Consider the following 15129-nt stretch of genomic DNA (forward strand, 5'->3'; position numbering starts at 1 on the left):
AGAGTAGGAGTATGTTTAAATTTACAAAAATTTGGCAGATCTTTTTCCAAAGCGGTTATAATATCTAACATAGTTACTAGGCAGAGCATGAAAGCTCTTGTTTTTCCACATTTGATGCAGCCTTCATAAATTCTGAAAAAATATCAATGATAGGATTTAAAAATCCTCAATTATGAGTTTATTTTTAAATTTTCAGTCAATTTTGTTTCATTTACTTCAAAAATTTTCTTAGAGGTATAGACATTTGGAACTATAATGACTTTTTAATGAACGAATCCATTTATTGTATGGAAATATCTCATCCCATTTCACCTATAGTAACACATATTAAAGGGCATTTTATACATAATTCATATGACCATCTAGATCTAAATACACTTTTATGCGCACTTTTTTCATTTTTAAAATAATCTGTTTTTACATTTGGAGACTAGGCAAATAGTTCATTTAAATATGCACCTTTTAATGTTTTCATTTTCAAAATATTTTGCATATATATATTATATTGTATTTAATATTTTATAGATTAGGCCTTATAAAAAAAAAGCTTACAGCCAAGGATTACCTGCTAAATTCAGCCTGAAAACCTCTTTTAAACTGGACTGTTAATCAAGCTAGTTACAGTATGCATCGACATAGCTGTTTCTAGGTCTGTTTTTGGTTTCCTTTATTCACCTACCCTGTTTTGAATTTATCTAATATATACGTACAGTTGCAATAATTTTTATTTTTATAGTCATATATATTTTAAAGAGACGAAAAACAGTCTTTGTAAATTTAACTCTACCATAAGCACTTTATTTTTTTATAATTATCTCTATAGCCAAGTTTCCATTTCATTTAACCTATGATTAAACTTCAAGTGTCTGTCTTCTTTTTTGTGTTTGGGTTCTTTTATGGGATTCCATTTGCACGTTAGACTTCCAAATATAGCAGCAATAATATACAGTGCTTTTGTATTTTTTATTTTATCTTAATACAAAATGAATATTTTAAATACTTCCAATATAGCAGCAATAATATATAGTACCTTTGCATTTTTTATTTTATCTTAATACAAAATGAATATTTAAGATTGATAGGTTTAGGACAGTTTCCATTAAAACCTTTCTTAAAAGATACATGTTTATTTTATTTGGAAGACAGAGCTACAGACAGGAGAAATACAGAGAAATAGATCTTCCATCCCCTGGGTCACTTCTTACATAGCTGCAAGGTTCAGAGCTGAGATGATCTCAAGCCAGAAACCAGGAGTCTTCTCCAGGCCTCTCACCTAGATGCAGGGGCCCAAACTGGGCCATCCTCCACTGCTTTCCCAGGCCATAAGCAGGGATCTGATCTGAAAGTGGATTAGCTGGGACACAAACATTATGGTGCTGCAAGTGGAAGCTTAGCCTACTCTGCCATGATACCAGCCCCAGTTTCTGTTGAATTTTAAGTTTTTGCTAACAAGCTCTCTAAATACAGTATACAAGAGCATTATTAAAACATTATTTATTCATTGTGATAGATAGAGCTATGCTTAAGCCTCATGTTATAGGCTAAATCAGCAAGGCAGAAAGAGGAAAAAAAGAATACTGCCCTTCCTTGGCTCCCATCTCACTAGCCAGTGCTAAGCCACACTCAGCAGCTGGCACTCAATCTGGGTTTCTCACATGGGTAGCAAGGACCTGTGTCTTCCTGGGTGCACCTGAACCGGAAGCTGGACTCAGGAAGAAAGCTGGGCAGGCCAAAAGACATCTTGACCACCAGGACAAATGGCCAACCAAATTTAATATTTAGATTGAGCTACATAAATTTCCTGTTGTGTATATCAAAACTATTCTAATATCAGCAATGTCATACAAATTAATCTAATACATTACTCATTTTTCTAGCCGAACAAGTACCATATTTTGTTAAATTTCACCCTAATTTCTCATTTATCTGAAATACTTTTAAAGTCTTCATTTGTTTGTCCTAGTTTATGAAGGGTCAGTGTCACAAAAATTTCCTGACTGTTCTCCTTAATGCATCCCTCATACTGCCAGGTGCTTTCCATCAATGAAAAAAAGCAGCAACTAATATGTTTTAAGCACTTACTGTATGTTAGTTAATTTGCTAAATGTCTTGTATGAGATTTTTTTTTTCCATTTTATCCCCAGGAAAACTTGGCAAACAGGTATTACAGTTCTCTTTGTCTTACAGCTGAGGAAACACTTAGGAACTGGTACAATTCTGAAGTAAGGCCTGTACCTTTAAATACGTTACACTAACATCTACACAACAGTACTTCCTTCACTCACAACTGATTACACACAGTTCTGCACAACTATAAAAAAGTGAATCTATGTCACATAAAATTGTAGGGTCTAGTCCTCTGCCTTCAAGTGTCAAATCCCACACGGGTGCCAGATCATGTTCCAGCTACTCTGCTTTCCCACCTGCTCCCTGCTCGTGGCCTGGGGAAGCAGTGGAGAATGACCTAAGGCCTTGGGAACCTGCGTCTATGTACGAGACCCGGAAGAAGCTCCTGGCTCATGCTTCAGACAGGCTTAGCTCCAGTAACTGCAACCATTTGGGGGAGTAAACCAGCATATGGAAGATTTTTTGTCTCTGTCTATAATTCTCTGTAAAATCTTCCTTTCCAGTAAGAAAAAAAAAATCACAAAATTCCACACCAATTAAAGATACTACTATTCTTGTATTTACTAATAAAATGATGATCATGTACAGAACATGTGCTTTCATAAAGTTTCTTCCATGTTGCATGGTTTTCCAGACTTGCACCAAGATGTTGCTTAGCTCAGAGCCTTCTTGTTCAAATGTATACTCTTCACGACTTACAGACAAATTACTCAAGTGAATCAGCGTTTCGGTATTTGTGCAACGCTGTCCTTTGAGGATGAAGTCCTGCAGCAGAGCACAAATACAGCTACATTTTGAACAGTGGAATCAGAACATGATCCCACAACCAATACTGGTCTATCCACTGTACAGAAATTTTTAAGGGATATAGAAAACTTGAGATTTTTGAAAGTCTCATTTTTTATATTCATTAATTTCTTACTGGAATTTCTATTTTGCACAAAAGACTGGATATTTAACAATAACAACAAAAGGGCTAAATCTTCATTAGTAGAATAGTTTTCCATTGTAATTCAGAGTTGAAAATATTGAACAGGATACATCTACAGTGTTAGGCAAACAGCAGACACTACAACTGGATCCTTCCTCCATTTTGTCATTCAAATACCACATACTAGCATAGTTATTTTGTTACTTTTTTCAAGTTAGAACACCAGCTCTGTAAGAGTAGAAAAACATATTCACATGTTTCTTCTAAATTAGCAGAAACTCAGTAAGTGACATAAAGTAATACAAATAGAGGCAGCACTGTGGTGTAGAGGGTTAAGCTGGACCTATGACACTGGCATCCCATATGAGCACGATTCGTCTCAGCTGGTTCACTTCTGCTCTAGCTCCTTATTAATGGCCTGGGAAAAGTGGCAGCAGATGGTCCAAGACGCCTGGGGCCCCGTCATATGCATAGGAGAACTGATGAAGAGCCCTGGCTTCAGTGCTGGCATTGTGCCATCTTGGAAATCAATCAGTGCATGGAAGATCTTTTTCTCAGCCCCTCTCTCTGTAACTCTGTCCTTCAAATAGATAAACAAATCTTTAAAAAAAAAATAAGCAGTATTATATTTCACTTCTAATTTTCACACTTCCTAATTTAGCAGTATTAAGCCTGAACAAAATAATGAAGAAAAAATGCCAATTGTTTTTCAATCACTATTAATGAAATAAATTTAAAATTAAAAGCATGAAAAGATTTAGATTAAAAAAACTCTTTAAATCTGTTTATACACAGGTCTTCAAGTAGTATTATGAAAAAATTACATATGAATCTCATATATTTCTTTGCACCAAAACCATGGTTTGGTTTATTTATTTTTTTACCTCCTGTGTTACTCTTCATTTATTATTTTTATTGGAATGGCAGATATAGAGAAGGAGATACACAGAGAAAGATCTTCTGTCTGCTGGTTCACTCCCCAAGTGACCACAATGACTGGAGCTGACCCGATCCAAAACCAGGAGCCAGGAGCCTCCTCCGGGTCTTCCACGTGGGGGCAGGATCCCAAGGCTTTGGGCCATCCTGACTGCTTTCCCGGGCCACAAGTGGGGAGAAGGATGGAAAGAGGCACAGCTGTGATTCGATCCCAACGGGTTCCTGATGTGTGCAAGGTGGAGGCTTTCGCCACTAGGCCACTGCACAGGGCCAAGTTTCTTCATCTTCTTTTAAGATTTATATACTTTATTGGAAACACAGGTTTACAGAGAAGGAGACACAAAAAGATCCTGTATCTGCTGGTCCTTCCCCATGGCCACAACTGCCAGAGCTTAGTTATTCAAAGCCAAGAAACTGTTCTGGGTTTCCTAGCTGGGTGGAGGGTCCCAAGGACTTGGGCCATTCTCACTGCCTTCCCAGACCATGAGTAAAGGGAACTGCAAAGGAAGTGGAGCATCCAGGACATGAACCCGTGCCCTTATGGGATCCTGGTGTTTTCAGGTGAAAGTTTAGTCAGTTGATTCACTGTGCCAGGTCCAGGGGGGAAATCAATAGTGCAGAGCGGCCTAACCTTCTGTGCTAAATGCTGATCCCAACAAACTTCAATCCAATTTTTCTTTTCTTTTTAAATTAACTCATTTATTTCATGATGCAGTTTCAAAGGCTCTGGAACTTTCTTCTATTTTATTACAATAAACAATCCAAATTTTCTACAAAGTTCCTGGCATACCCTCATCGATTATGCTGAGATGTTACTATAGGAAAATAAAATAGTTATGTTTTACATTTAGTTTTACACACCTGTTATTAACTGAAAGCAAAAGGGAAAAACTACTAGGAAATGGATCAAGAAAAATGCTAATGTGGGAATGACTGTTTTGAAGACCTATGTAACTGTGAACTAGTAGGAACACTATTTCTAAGTACAGAGAATGAAAAATTAATTATAACAATGTTTGAAATATCAAAAAATCACACATTTTAAACTCCAATATTTCACTCAGTGTAAAAATCTATATTTAATGAAAAACATCTAAGAGTAATACGAGACAAAGTATGCCCTTCAAGCATTTGTGCTGCATTGTATTTTGAAATGTTATAAAAACAGTGTCAACATATCCACTGTGTAATATTCATATTGTTATGCAGTTAAAGGTGGAAGCCTTGAAAGAATGCAGAAATTCATGCAATGGCTAGAATAATGTAGCTAGGACTTGATGATAAGGCATAACTTATAACATGTAGGCTAAAAACACAAGGCTCCCCAAGGTGATGACTGAGAGGTGGTGGGCAGACTTACCTGTAAGCAGGCATTGCAGGTGTCATATGAAACATTACAGAAGGCCTGAAAGTCTGGGAAGGGAGCCTGGGCCTGCACCGCAGGAAATAAAAGGTCCCTGTAGATGGGATGTGGAGTGGGAGAGTTGGCAGAGGAAATACTTCGCCTGCAAAACCATTTGGTCTGGCCTGCCAAGGCAACTGCAGCTGGCACCTGAAACTCAGCACATCTACAGCAGGCTATTTTTAAGCTCATAATTGTACATGGCCCGTGAATAATGTTATAAATATACAAACGGCCCTTGGCAGAAAAAAGTTCCCCATGCCTGCAGTAGATTCATCAATAAAATGACAAACAAGAATGGACTGCAGGTAACAGGAGCTCAAAATAGGAAGATAAATAAGTTAAGGAAACTGTGGAAATCTAGTTTGTGAACCTTAGACCTTTATGAAAGGGTTATATTTCATATTATTACAATTTTTTGAAGATTTATTTATTTATTTGAAAGTCAGAGTTAGGGCCTGGCACTGTGGCCTAGTGGCTGAAGTCCTCGCCTTGAACGCCCCGGGATCCCATATGGGCGCTTGGTTCTAATCCCGGCAGCTCCACTTCCCATCCAGCTCCCTGCTTGTGGCCTGGGAAAGCAGTAGAGGACGGCCCAATGCTTTGGGACCCTGCACCCACGTGGGAGACCTGGAAGAGGTTCCTGGTTCCTGGTTCCTGGCTTCGGATGGGCACAGCACCAGCCGTTGCGCTCACTTGAGGAGTGAATCATCGGATGGAAGATCTTCCTCTCTGTCTCTCCTCCTCTCTGTATATCTGACTTTGTAATAAAAATAAATAAACAAATCTTAAAAAAAAAAAAGAAAAAAGAAAGTCAGAGTTACAAAGAGAGGGAGACATAGGAGCACAGAGCAAGAGAGCTCCATCTGCTGGTTTAATCACAGATGGTCTCAGAGGGCAAGGATGGATTGGGCCAAAGCCAGGAGCTTCTTCCATGTTTCCCATGTGGGTGTAGAGACCCAAGCACCTTGGCCAACTCTCACTGCTTTCGCAAGTCTTTATCAGGAAGCTGGATCAGAAGAGGCGCAGCCAGGACTCGAACTGGTAGCCATATGGGTGGACAGCATCACAGGCAGTGGCTGTAACACTGGCCCTGAAAGGGCTGCTTTTTAAATAAAAAGAATTTGATCACAACACTCAAAACCACTGATAGGGACTGTTATACAGAAAGTATCATGTATTCAGACTGCTTATGCCCACACTCATTGGACCCAGGCCACCTGACCCTTTATTCTTCCTTGCATAATAATTTTGCTGCCATAATTTTCAGTTCTTTTATTTTTTTTTAAAAATCTTTATTTATTGGAAATGCAGAGATCAGTTGATCAATCTATAGACAGATACACAGATGGCTACAGAGTGACCTCCCACTCTGCTGGTTCACTGACTAGAAGCTCACAATGGCTGGGCTGGGCAAGGCACGCCCGAAACCAGGAACTGGGAACTCGATCTGTGTGTCACACGTGGGTAGCAAAACTACTTGAAATAACACCGGTTGCTTCCCAGTATTAGGAGGAATTGGGAGTGGAGCCAGGACCATGGGTCTGTGTCTTAGATACACACAAAAGTAGTTTCCCTAAGCAAGCAGAACCAAAATGGCAGCTGTATGCCTTTGCAAACTGACATACTACTTTGTATTATCATGATATTTTGCTCTGATATCTTGAACTTCTGTCAATTTCTGTAACTTTGCTTTTCTTATTCACTTCTTTTTGCATTCCTAACAGAGGTTTAGCAAACATGCTTACGTGACCAGTCCCTCTATCTAAACAATGACTACCTGAAGGGTTTGTCTAATCTTGCAATTCTTGGTCTTCTACTTTGCTGATTTTTTACCCCCAGTCATTTTTGTAAGTTTCTTGGTCTTCTACTTTGCTGATTTTTTACCCCCAGTCATTTTTGTAAGTTTTCCGGTTGTTTCATTGTTGATCTCATAAATGCACTTCAAAATTTAATAACCGCACCTCAATGCATTACCTTTTACTTAAGTTGAAAACAACACACATCATGTATTATCTTAGATTCTCCATCTTTCATCTAAAGTCAGAGCATTCATCACAGTTCCTCTGCCATTTTGCTTTTAGTTCTCTTACTCCAGCTCACTCCAGATTCCTATCATAGGAACTACAGTTCTTGGCTAAAAAAATTTCACTAACTGAGGGCTATATTGTCTGTATAACCTGTACTGTCTATATAATCTGGCTTACAATTTTTTTTCTATTCTGAATTTTCACTATTCTTCACCCACCTGGCATCCTTAGAACATGCTTGTCTATGCCATTTCTGTGTCTCCACGTATCTAGCATAGTGCTTTATGCTAGCAAATCAGAAAATCAATTTAGATTGTAGCCAATAAGTACAGATGTATAGTCTGCAGAGTTCAGTTCTTTCTTCTACTACTCTATCTAAAGAATATCTGAGAGTAGTAACACTCAACTGGGAATTGGTCTACAAACTAGAAGGCATTTTTAAAAAAATATATCAGGTGGTTCCTGATTATCTCAGTACCCAAGGAATGGTCCAGAACTGCGTGGACAAAAGATGAGCTAAAACCTTACTTATTATGTACGTTAGGTCTATAGACTAACTTTATTCTACACATAAACAAAAAGCATTGCTCAGTTTTGACAAACACTACATTGTTTTACAGGAATGCATATATCTCAAAAATACACTGTACTTTTATTTGGTTAATCAGCATTCTGAAAACAATCCTACTGCAGAAAGAAATCTGACTTATTCAAGTCGCAAATACAACAAGCTTGTACCAATCTCATTTGTATTAATCTTTTTCTAGATTTATATCGTATCTCAACATGGAAATGCCTGTTTTAGTGAAAACTACATTAAATCCGAAGTAGCAACACTGTCAAAGTCTCAATTTGTCCAGGTGAAAAATGATTAAGCATTCTATCTTAGTAATGAAAATCATGTATCTATGTAAGTCTCATGCACCTTACAAAGGGAAAAAAAATCATAACCAATATCTGACTAGAAATGAAAAAAACAGAAACGAACAAAATTGTTAAAAAATTCTCTGCCTCTGATACGTTTATCAAATAATATATAGTAACTGGTGCAAGGAGGATTATGTCTATAAAACAAATCAAACATTAAGCCTGTGCTCTCCAACAGAACAGTTATACATGCGCAAAATATACACTGCCCCAAACTGAAAACAGTACTAAAAACAGTATGGTCTTTCTGCTTTTTCAAAACATCTGGTGAAAACCTGAAAATTACATTTGCCTGTGTTACATATCTGATGAACACGCTGCTCTAAGTAATAAAATTGATAAATAACATTACTGATCTGAAGCTAGTAAGACAATAAAGAAAATATTCTTACTTCATCAGTGAGCTCTCCAAACACTGTTATGACATCTATTAAAAGACTTGCAGTATAGAAGGACTTAATCATGTTTCTGGAAGAGAGCAGGTATCGTTTAAATAAAAAACATTAAAATGTAGTATCAGTCATACAACTACAGTTTAAAAAAATTTATAAAAACATTCTGAAATTAACCTAAAACAAAATTAGATTCCAAGAACACAATAAATATCCGTTCCAAATCTGTAATCCAGAGAAAGTAACACAACTCACATTTAAGAGTCTATGGTATGCTTTTGATTCTAGAACATACCCACCTGAGTCCATATCAAATCTTAACACAGTCCAATGCACTTAAATATCACTACAATGACAAATCATTTAAACTGTCCATGGGGGTTATTTTTAAAATCAACATTATTGGGTTAGGCTATGATTCTGGCTACAACCAATGCTAACAGTTTATCAATGTTAGAAAATGATTAATCAGGGTATATTTATTAAGAATTTACTATTTCAGTAACTTTAATTTCTTTATGTTCTTTAAAAATTTTATTCATTTGGTTTTCTTATTTGAGAGGCAGGACAAGAGAGACAGACAACATGCACTGATTCACCACCCCAACGCCTGCAAGTGGGGAACTGGACAGCCATCAGCTTGAGCCGACATGCTGCCTCCTAGGGCACATACCTGAGGAAGTGGGGAGACAAAGCCAGGATTCGAACCTCCGCATTGTAAGCAGTGACTTCACATTAACCTAAACACCTGCTCCTCAGTCATTTCCTATAAACTTAAGGCTTACAATTATAATCCCCAAATGATGGGCGAGAGCAGCGGAGTTTCAAGCAGCTGGTCTAACTTAGGCTACTGGTAAGGCAGCCAGCTGGGAGACTCAGCTTTGTGTGCCTGGCTCCTGGTCTTAGTCTTGGCCTAGTGCTCTGGATGGCCTGCAGGCATTTAGGGAAATATCCCTCGATGCCAACGGAAGGCAGGCAGGCAGGCAGAAAATTTACATCAAGCAAGAAAAAAAGATATTCAATTTTTTTAAAAAAAGGTAATTCCAGTCATACAGTATCCAATCTCATCAGTTTATTTTCTCTCCTTTTACTTACTTGTGAAATCGCCCAGCACGATCTTCATTGTCTGCATACAGAAACATTTTCAGAGCATAGTTCTCCAAATGGGCACAACCAACTATTTCTTGAGTAACAGCTTCATTATCACCCAACTGTTTCTTAAGCTAAAATAAAGTCAGATATCTAGTTCATAATTTGGGAATATGAAAAATGACTGCTTTAGTACAAAGCTAAAATAATTATTTAAGGAAATTATTATACATTCATTTCAATATGATGCCACTGAAACCTTGCAAAAATTAAGTTGCTCTGCTTTAGCCTTTAAAACAAATACCAGTGCTCATAAAATTTCAAAGAAGCAAATTCATAATAACCTGAGTGTAGAATTTGGTGCTAAAGGCTATAATAATTAAAAATAAAACATAATATATATACATAGCATTTATATAAAAAATCATAAATGTTTTATAGTCATGTTTTCTTATCCAACATACTATCAAGTAACCTAGAACTGGAAGCAGAAAATTCTTTCCCAAGCACATACAATTTCAAATATTAATTACATTTGTAATCAGATCTTAAAAAGGGCGGGGCAGCACTGTGGCACAGAGGGCAAAGCCACTACATGCAGAGACAGCATCTGACATGGGTGTCGGTTCTAGTCCTGGCTGCTCTGCTACCAATCTAACTCCTTGCTAATGTGCTTGGGAATACAGTGGACAATGGCCCAGTTTCTTGGGTCCATGTACCCAGGTGGGAACCTAGGAGCTCCTGACTCCTGGCTTTGGAGTGGCCCAACCCTGGCTACCGCGGCCATTTGGTGAGTGAACCAGCAGATGGAAGGCTTTTTCTCTCTCCCTTTCTGTAGCTCTGTCATTCAAAGTAACAAAGTAACTCCTTAAAAAAAGAATAGAAGCATTGTGTTACATCTTAAATAGGACCTGACAAAGTGACACAATGAGATTCAATGCTAACAAAAGAGAGAGAGAGAGAGAGAGAGAGAGATTCAATGCTAAGTGCCATACAAAATGACAAGCTCAGAACTAGATAATCATGGATTGCAAAATGTAGGCAAATGTCTCAAATCAATACGCTACTTATAAATTTTCAGTTACCTATCTCTTTCCTAAATATTTTAAAAACAATAAGGTTCCTTCTATATTCAGACTGGAATAAAATGACTTTCCAAAATACCAGTCATCAGTATCAAATCACTGTTTAAAAGTTTTTTTTTTAATGTTAGAAAGTAAAAAATAAACTGGAAAAATTTTAGAATTTTTCATAAAAATCAGCAAACATGTTTATAAACATGAAGAAATCATTTAAGGTCCAGCAGAGATTTAATGAGAAAATATTTCAGCTCATTTATAAATGTAGTCATACATTCACAACGGAGAACAATCTGAGCTCTGTCCTACCCAAAACTATTATCTTAGGTATTATTAATGTATTGTGAAATTAATAAAGAGTTTCATTCTATGTGTCCGCCTACCCCAACTCCATCCTCGCAAAAAGAGGATATTTATATTGATCATGCATCCTTAGAAACGTCACTAGAAGTAGAAGGCTAGACAGGTTATGGGCCGCTGCACTCCCTGTGTGATACCATCAGACTCTCTTGAAAGGTTAGCTACAGAAAAGGACAGGTGTTCTCACTCAGTAGCACTGTCCATGGCTGCTTACTACAGTCACGCAAAGAAGTTCTGCCTTGGGATATGTCTTGATCTGATTAGTAGCCAACCAACCAACCAACCAACAATGACCAGAAAATAAACAAAGTTCTGGACTGATGATTAGGTTTTTACTGTGTCTAAATTTTATGTATGTCAACAAATGTTCCTCTGTAAGGGACATTTGCATCCACAACACAGTGCCTGAGTTTGAGCCTTGGCTTCCCTCTCCACTGAATCTTGCTCATATGGAGCATGGGAGACAGTGGATGACAGCTCAAGTACTTGGCTTCCTGCCGTACGTGGAGGACCCAGACGGAGTTCCTGGATCCTATTTTCAGCTGGGCCCTAATTTCCAGGTAAGAACTTCTTCATGCACTGACTCCCAATCCAATTTTCTGTCCCTAGGCATCTTCCACAGTGACCTATGATATTACATCAGTCTCAAGATGATGACTGTTCAGTCACTTGCCACATTCCTAGGAGGGGAGGCTGTCTGAGTCACAACTCTCTCAGCCTAGACTAAAAGAGGAAGAAAGGATATGCAACTGGTATCATTTCCTCCATGATCTTTCACTAAGTAAACAGCTAATTTCACTAAAAAAGTGGATCATTTGATTTTTTCTTAAGAGTGATTTAGAAATTTCCAAATCAGTCATCCATATGACTGCATTAGGGAAAGCTTGAAAGAATTTGTGAAATGACGCAAAAAGCCAGCTCAAATAATGTGGAATAATATACTTGCAAATGTGAAGGTAACTGAATCTGCTTTAATTCACATTCAGGACTTGCTTGGCAGTATGGCATAAATAAAGTGTGTCTAGTTTTTCCTTAGGAACAGTATCACTGTTGCCAGGAGCAAAACATAAAATGACCACACATACATGTAAATAAAAATGGCATTTTAAGCATAATCAGAAAACAAATGATTAGTGTTTAACTTACAGCTTCTAACTGGTCCATTAATTTTAATAAAAATTTACGACACTCAGGAGTTTTACTATCAATCTTCATTCCAGTTTGCATGGCATATAAACGACCTATAAAGAAAACAAAAATACGATGATTTGAACAATTTAAAACATTATTTTTCTATGACTGAAGGTTTGAAAATATTTTGCCTAGTAAATAATTTAAAATGTACATAAATTTAAAATAAAATGTTTTAACACGGAATTATTTTAAAAGAGTTATTGAGAGAGGGAGAAAGTGAGATCGTGCTCCTGCTGGTTTACTCCCCAGATGGTGCAACAGCCAGTGCTGTGTCACACGAAAGCCAGGGAACAGGAGCTTCTGCCAAGTCTCCCAGGCACTTGTGCTATCTTCTGCTGTTGTCCCAGGCTACCAGCAGAGAGCTGAATCAGACATGGAGCAGTCAGAACTCAAACCAATGCCCATAGAGGATGCCATCATTGCAGGAGGTGGCTTTAAAAGCTACGCCAAAACACCAACCCCTAAAATTAAAAGTTTGACTGTGTTTATACTTATAAATAAAATAAATGGACACATTTATCTAAAAATGAAAAAATATCCAACATAACAAAATTTTATTAAGGCCTTCTCTCCCAGTAGTATATTTTAAAGAAGAAATAAGAGGCTTATGTAGGTCCTAAGCTGTCAAAAAGACCTATAATTTTTTTTAAAAGATTTATTCATTTTATTACAGCCAGATATACACAGAGGAGGAGAGACAGAGAGGAAGATCTTCCGTCCGATGATTCACTCCTCAAGTGAGCACAATGGCCGGTGCTGTGCCCATCTGAAGCCAGGAACCTGGAACCTCTTCCAGGTCTCCCACATGGGTGCAGGGTCCCAAAGCATTGGGCCGTCCTCTACTGCTTTCCCAGGCCACAAGCAGGGAGCTGGATGGGAAGTGGAGCAGCCGGGATTAGAACCAAGCGCCCATATGGGATCCCGGGGCTTTCAAGGCGAGGACTTTAGCTGCTAGGCCACAGCGCCGGGCCCCAAGACCTATAATTTAACTGGGGAATCAGGGCACTCCAAAAAACCCCAATCACCTGTAAAAGAACATTTGCCTAGTCAAATAAATGATATTGATAAAACAGACAATGTGAGCTGTGATAATAGAAAAAAATTGAGTTTATAGCAAGAATTCACTTTTTTGATATATGCTATTTCTAATAGTTTATGTACACCCTCTCTAAAGATACTTTTTTTTTTAAAAAGATTTATTTATTTTATTACAAAGTCAGATATACAGAGAGGAGGAGAGACAGAGAGGAAGATCTTCCATCCGATGATTCACTCCACAAGTGAGCTGCAACGGCTGGTGCTGTGCCCATCCGAAGCCAGGAACCAGAAACCAGGAACCTCTTCCAGGTCTCCCACGCGGGTGCAGGGTCCCAATGCATTGGGCTATCCTTGACTGCTTTCCCAGGCCACAAGCAGGGAGCTGGATGGGAAGTGGAGCAGCCGGGATTAGAACCAGCGTCCATATGGGATCCCGGGGCGTTCAAGGCGAGGACTTTATCTGCTAGGCCATGCTGCTGGGCCCTAAACACACTTTTTATCATACAAAATATAATTTATTTTTTTAGATATTCTTAAAGTACTTATTTTTTAAAAACGAGCCATTGATTATATAAATTTAAAATGTTATCTCAAATATTAAAAAACAAAGAGGAAGGAGAGAAGAAATGTACCATTGTATTTTTATAAATGTACATAATTACAACTATGAATTACATTAAATCCATTGATTTTACAACATCACAATAACTTTTTTTAATTGTTTTTGATAGTGTAGTTCACAAAGGGGTTTTCCTTCCCCTTCCTCCAACTTCCCTCCCCTCCTGTCTCACAATAAGTGTCTTTCATGAATTTTCCCAAGTTCATCATGCTGCTGCTGAAGTGTCTCCTGTCAGTTATTTTGTTGTGAGTTCATTCTTGTATCCTATGGCCCTAACGTAGGCACAATGAGGACTAGATCTTCATTATTTATGGGCAGTACCCATAACAGTGATAAAAGGGACACTGAGCATCTCACATAATTATAAACAATCAGCCTCTTATGGATGGTTTATATATGCCATCTTTTTAAGAAAAAAAAATTAGGGCACGGTGCGGTAGCCTAGTGGCTAAATCCTTGCTTTGCATGTGCCAGGATCCCATATGGGCACTGGTTCTAACCCTGGCTGCTCCACTTCCCATCCAGCTCCTTCCCTGTGACCTAGGATAGCAGAAGAGGATGGCCCAAAGCCTTGAGACCCTGGCACCTGTGTGGGAGACCTGGAAGAAGCTTCTGGCTTTGGATCAACTCATCTCCAGTCATTAGAACCAATTAAAGAATGAACCAGGATGGAAGATACTTCTCTCTCACCTCTCTGTACATCTGGCTTTTCAAGAAAAATAAATAGTCCTAAAAAAAAAGTTGATTGGAAATACTCTCATTGTTCTGTTTTGATAGCTGCTCTTAGTTTAAATGGAAAATGTACCCTACTTAGCAAATACTTAATACATTTGAGTAGTCAGGATAACACAAATTCAACAATGAGGTACCACTTTCAATCTTCAGATCTACAGAGAAAGTCCAAGAGTGAAATACTTCAGCCCTCAGATTCACAGAAATTTGACTTAATGTCTACTGTCTTCTAGTTTAGGGGAAACCGGTTTTTGTTTTTTTCACAGCAGTAAC

The 15129-nt window shown here is 38.0% G+C and overlaps 1 protein-coding gene across 1 annotated transcript in view; it reads right to left on the reverse strand.

The window, feature by feature from the left end:
* Window positions 1-15129, reverse strand: part of VTA1 (vesicle trafficking 1) — a 49347-nt gene that overhangs the window by 17141 nt on the left and 17077 nt on the right. The window contains exons 2-4 of the mRNA XM_004587281.3: window positions 12420-12514; window positions 9841-9968; window positions 8746-8821 (exon numbers count right to left, since the gene is read on the reverse strand). Coding sequence (XP_004587338.1) covers window positions 8746-8821; window positions 9841-9968; window positions 12420-12514 — 299 coding nt within the window. The remainder of the gene's footprint in view (window positions 1-8745; window positions 8822-9840; window positions 9969-12419; window positions 12515-15129) is intronic.

Source organism: Ochotona princeps, chromosome 1, assembly GCF_030435755.1.
Source record: "Ochotona princeps isolate mOchPri1 chromosome 1, mOchPri1.hap1, whole genome shotgun sequence".
Classification (NCBI taxonomy): domain Eukaryota; kingdom Metazoa; phylum Chordata; class Mammalia; order Lagomorpha; family Ochotonidae; genus Ochotona; species Ochotona princeps.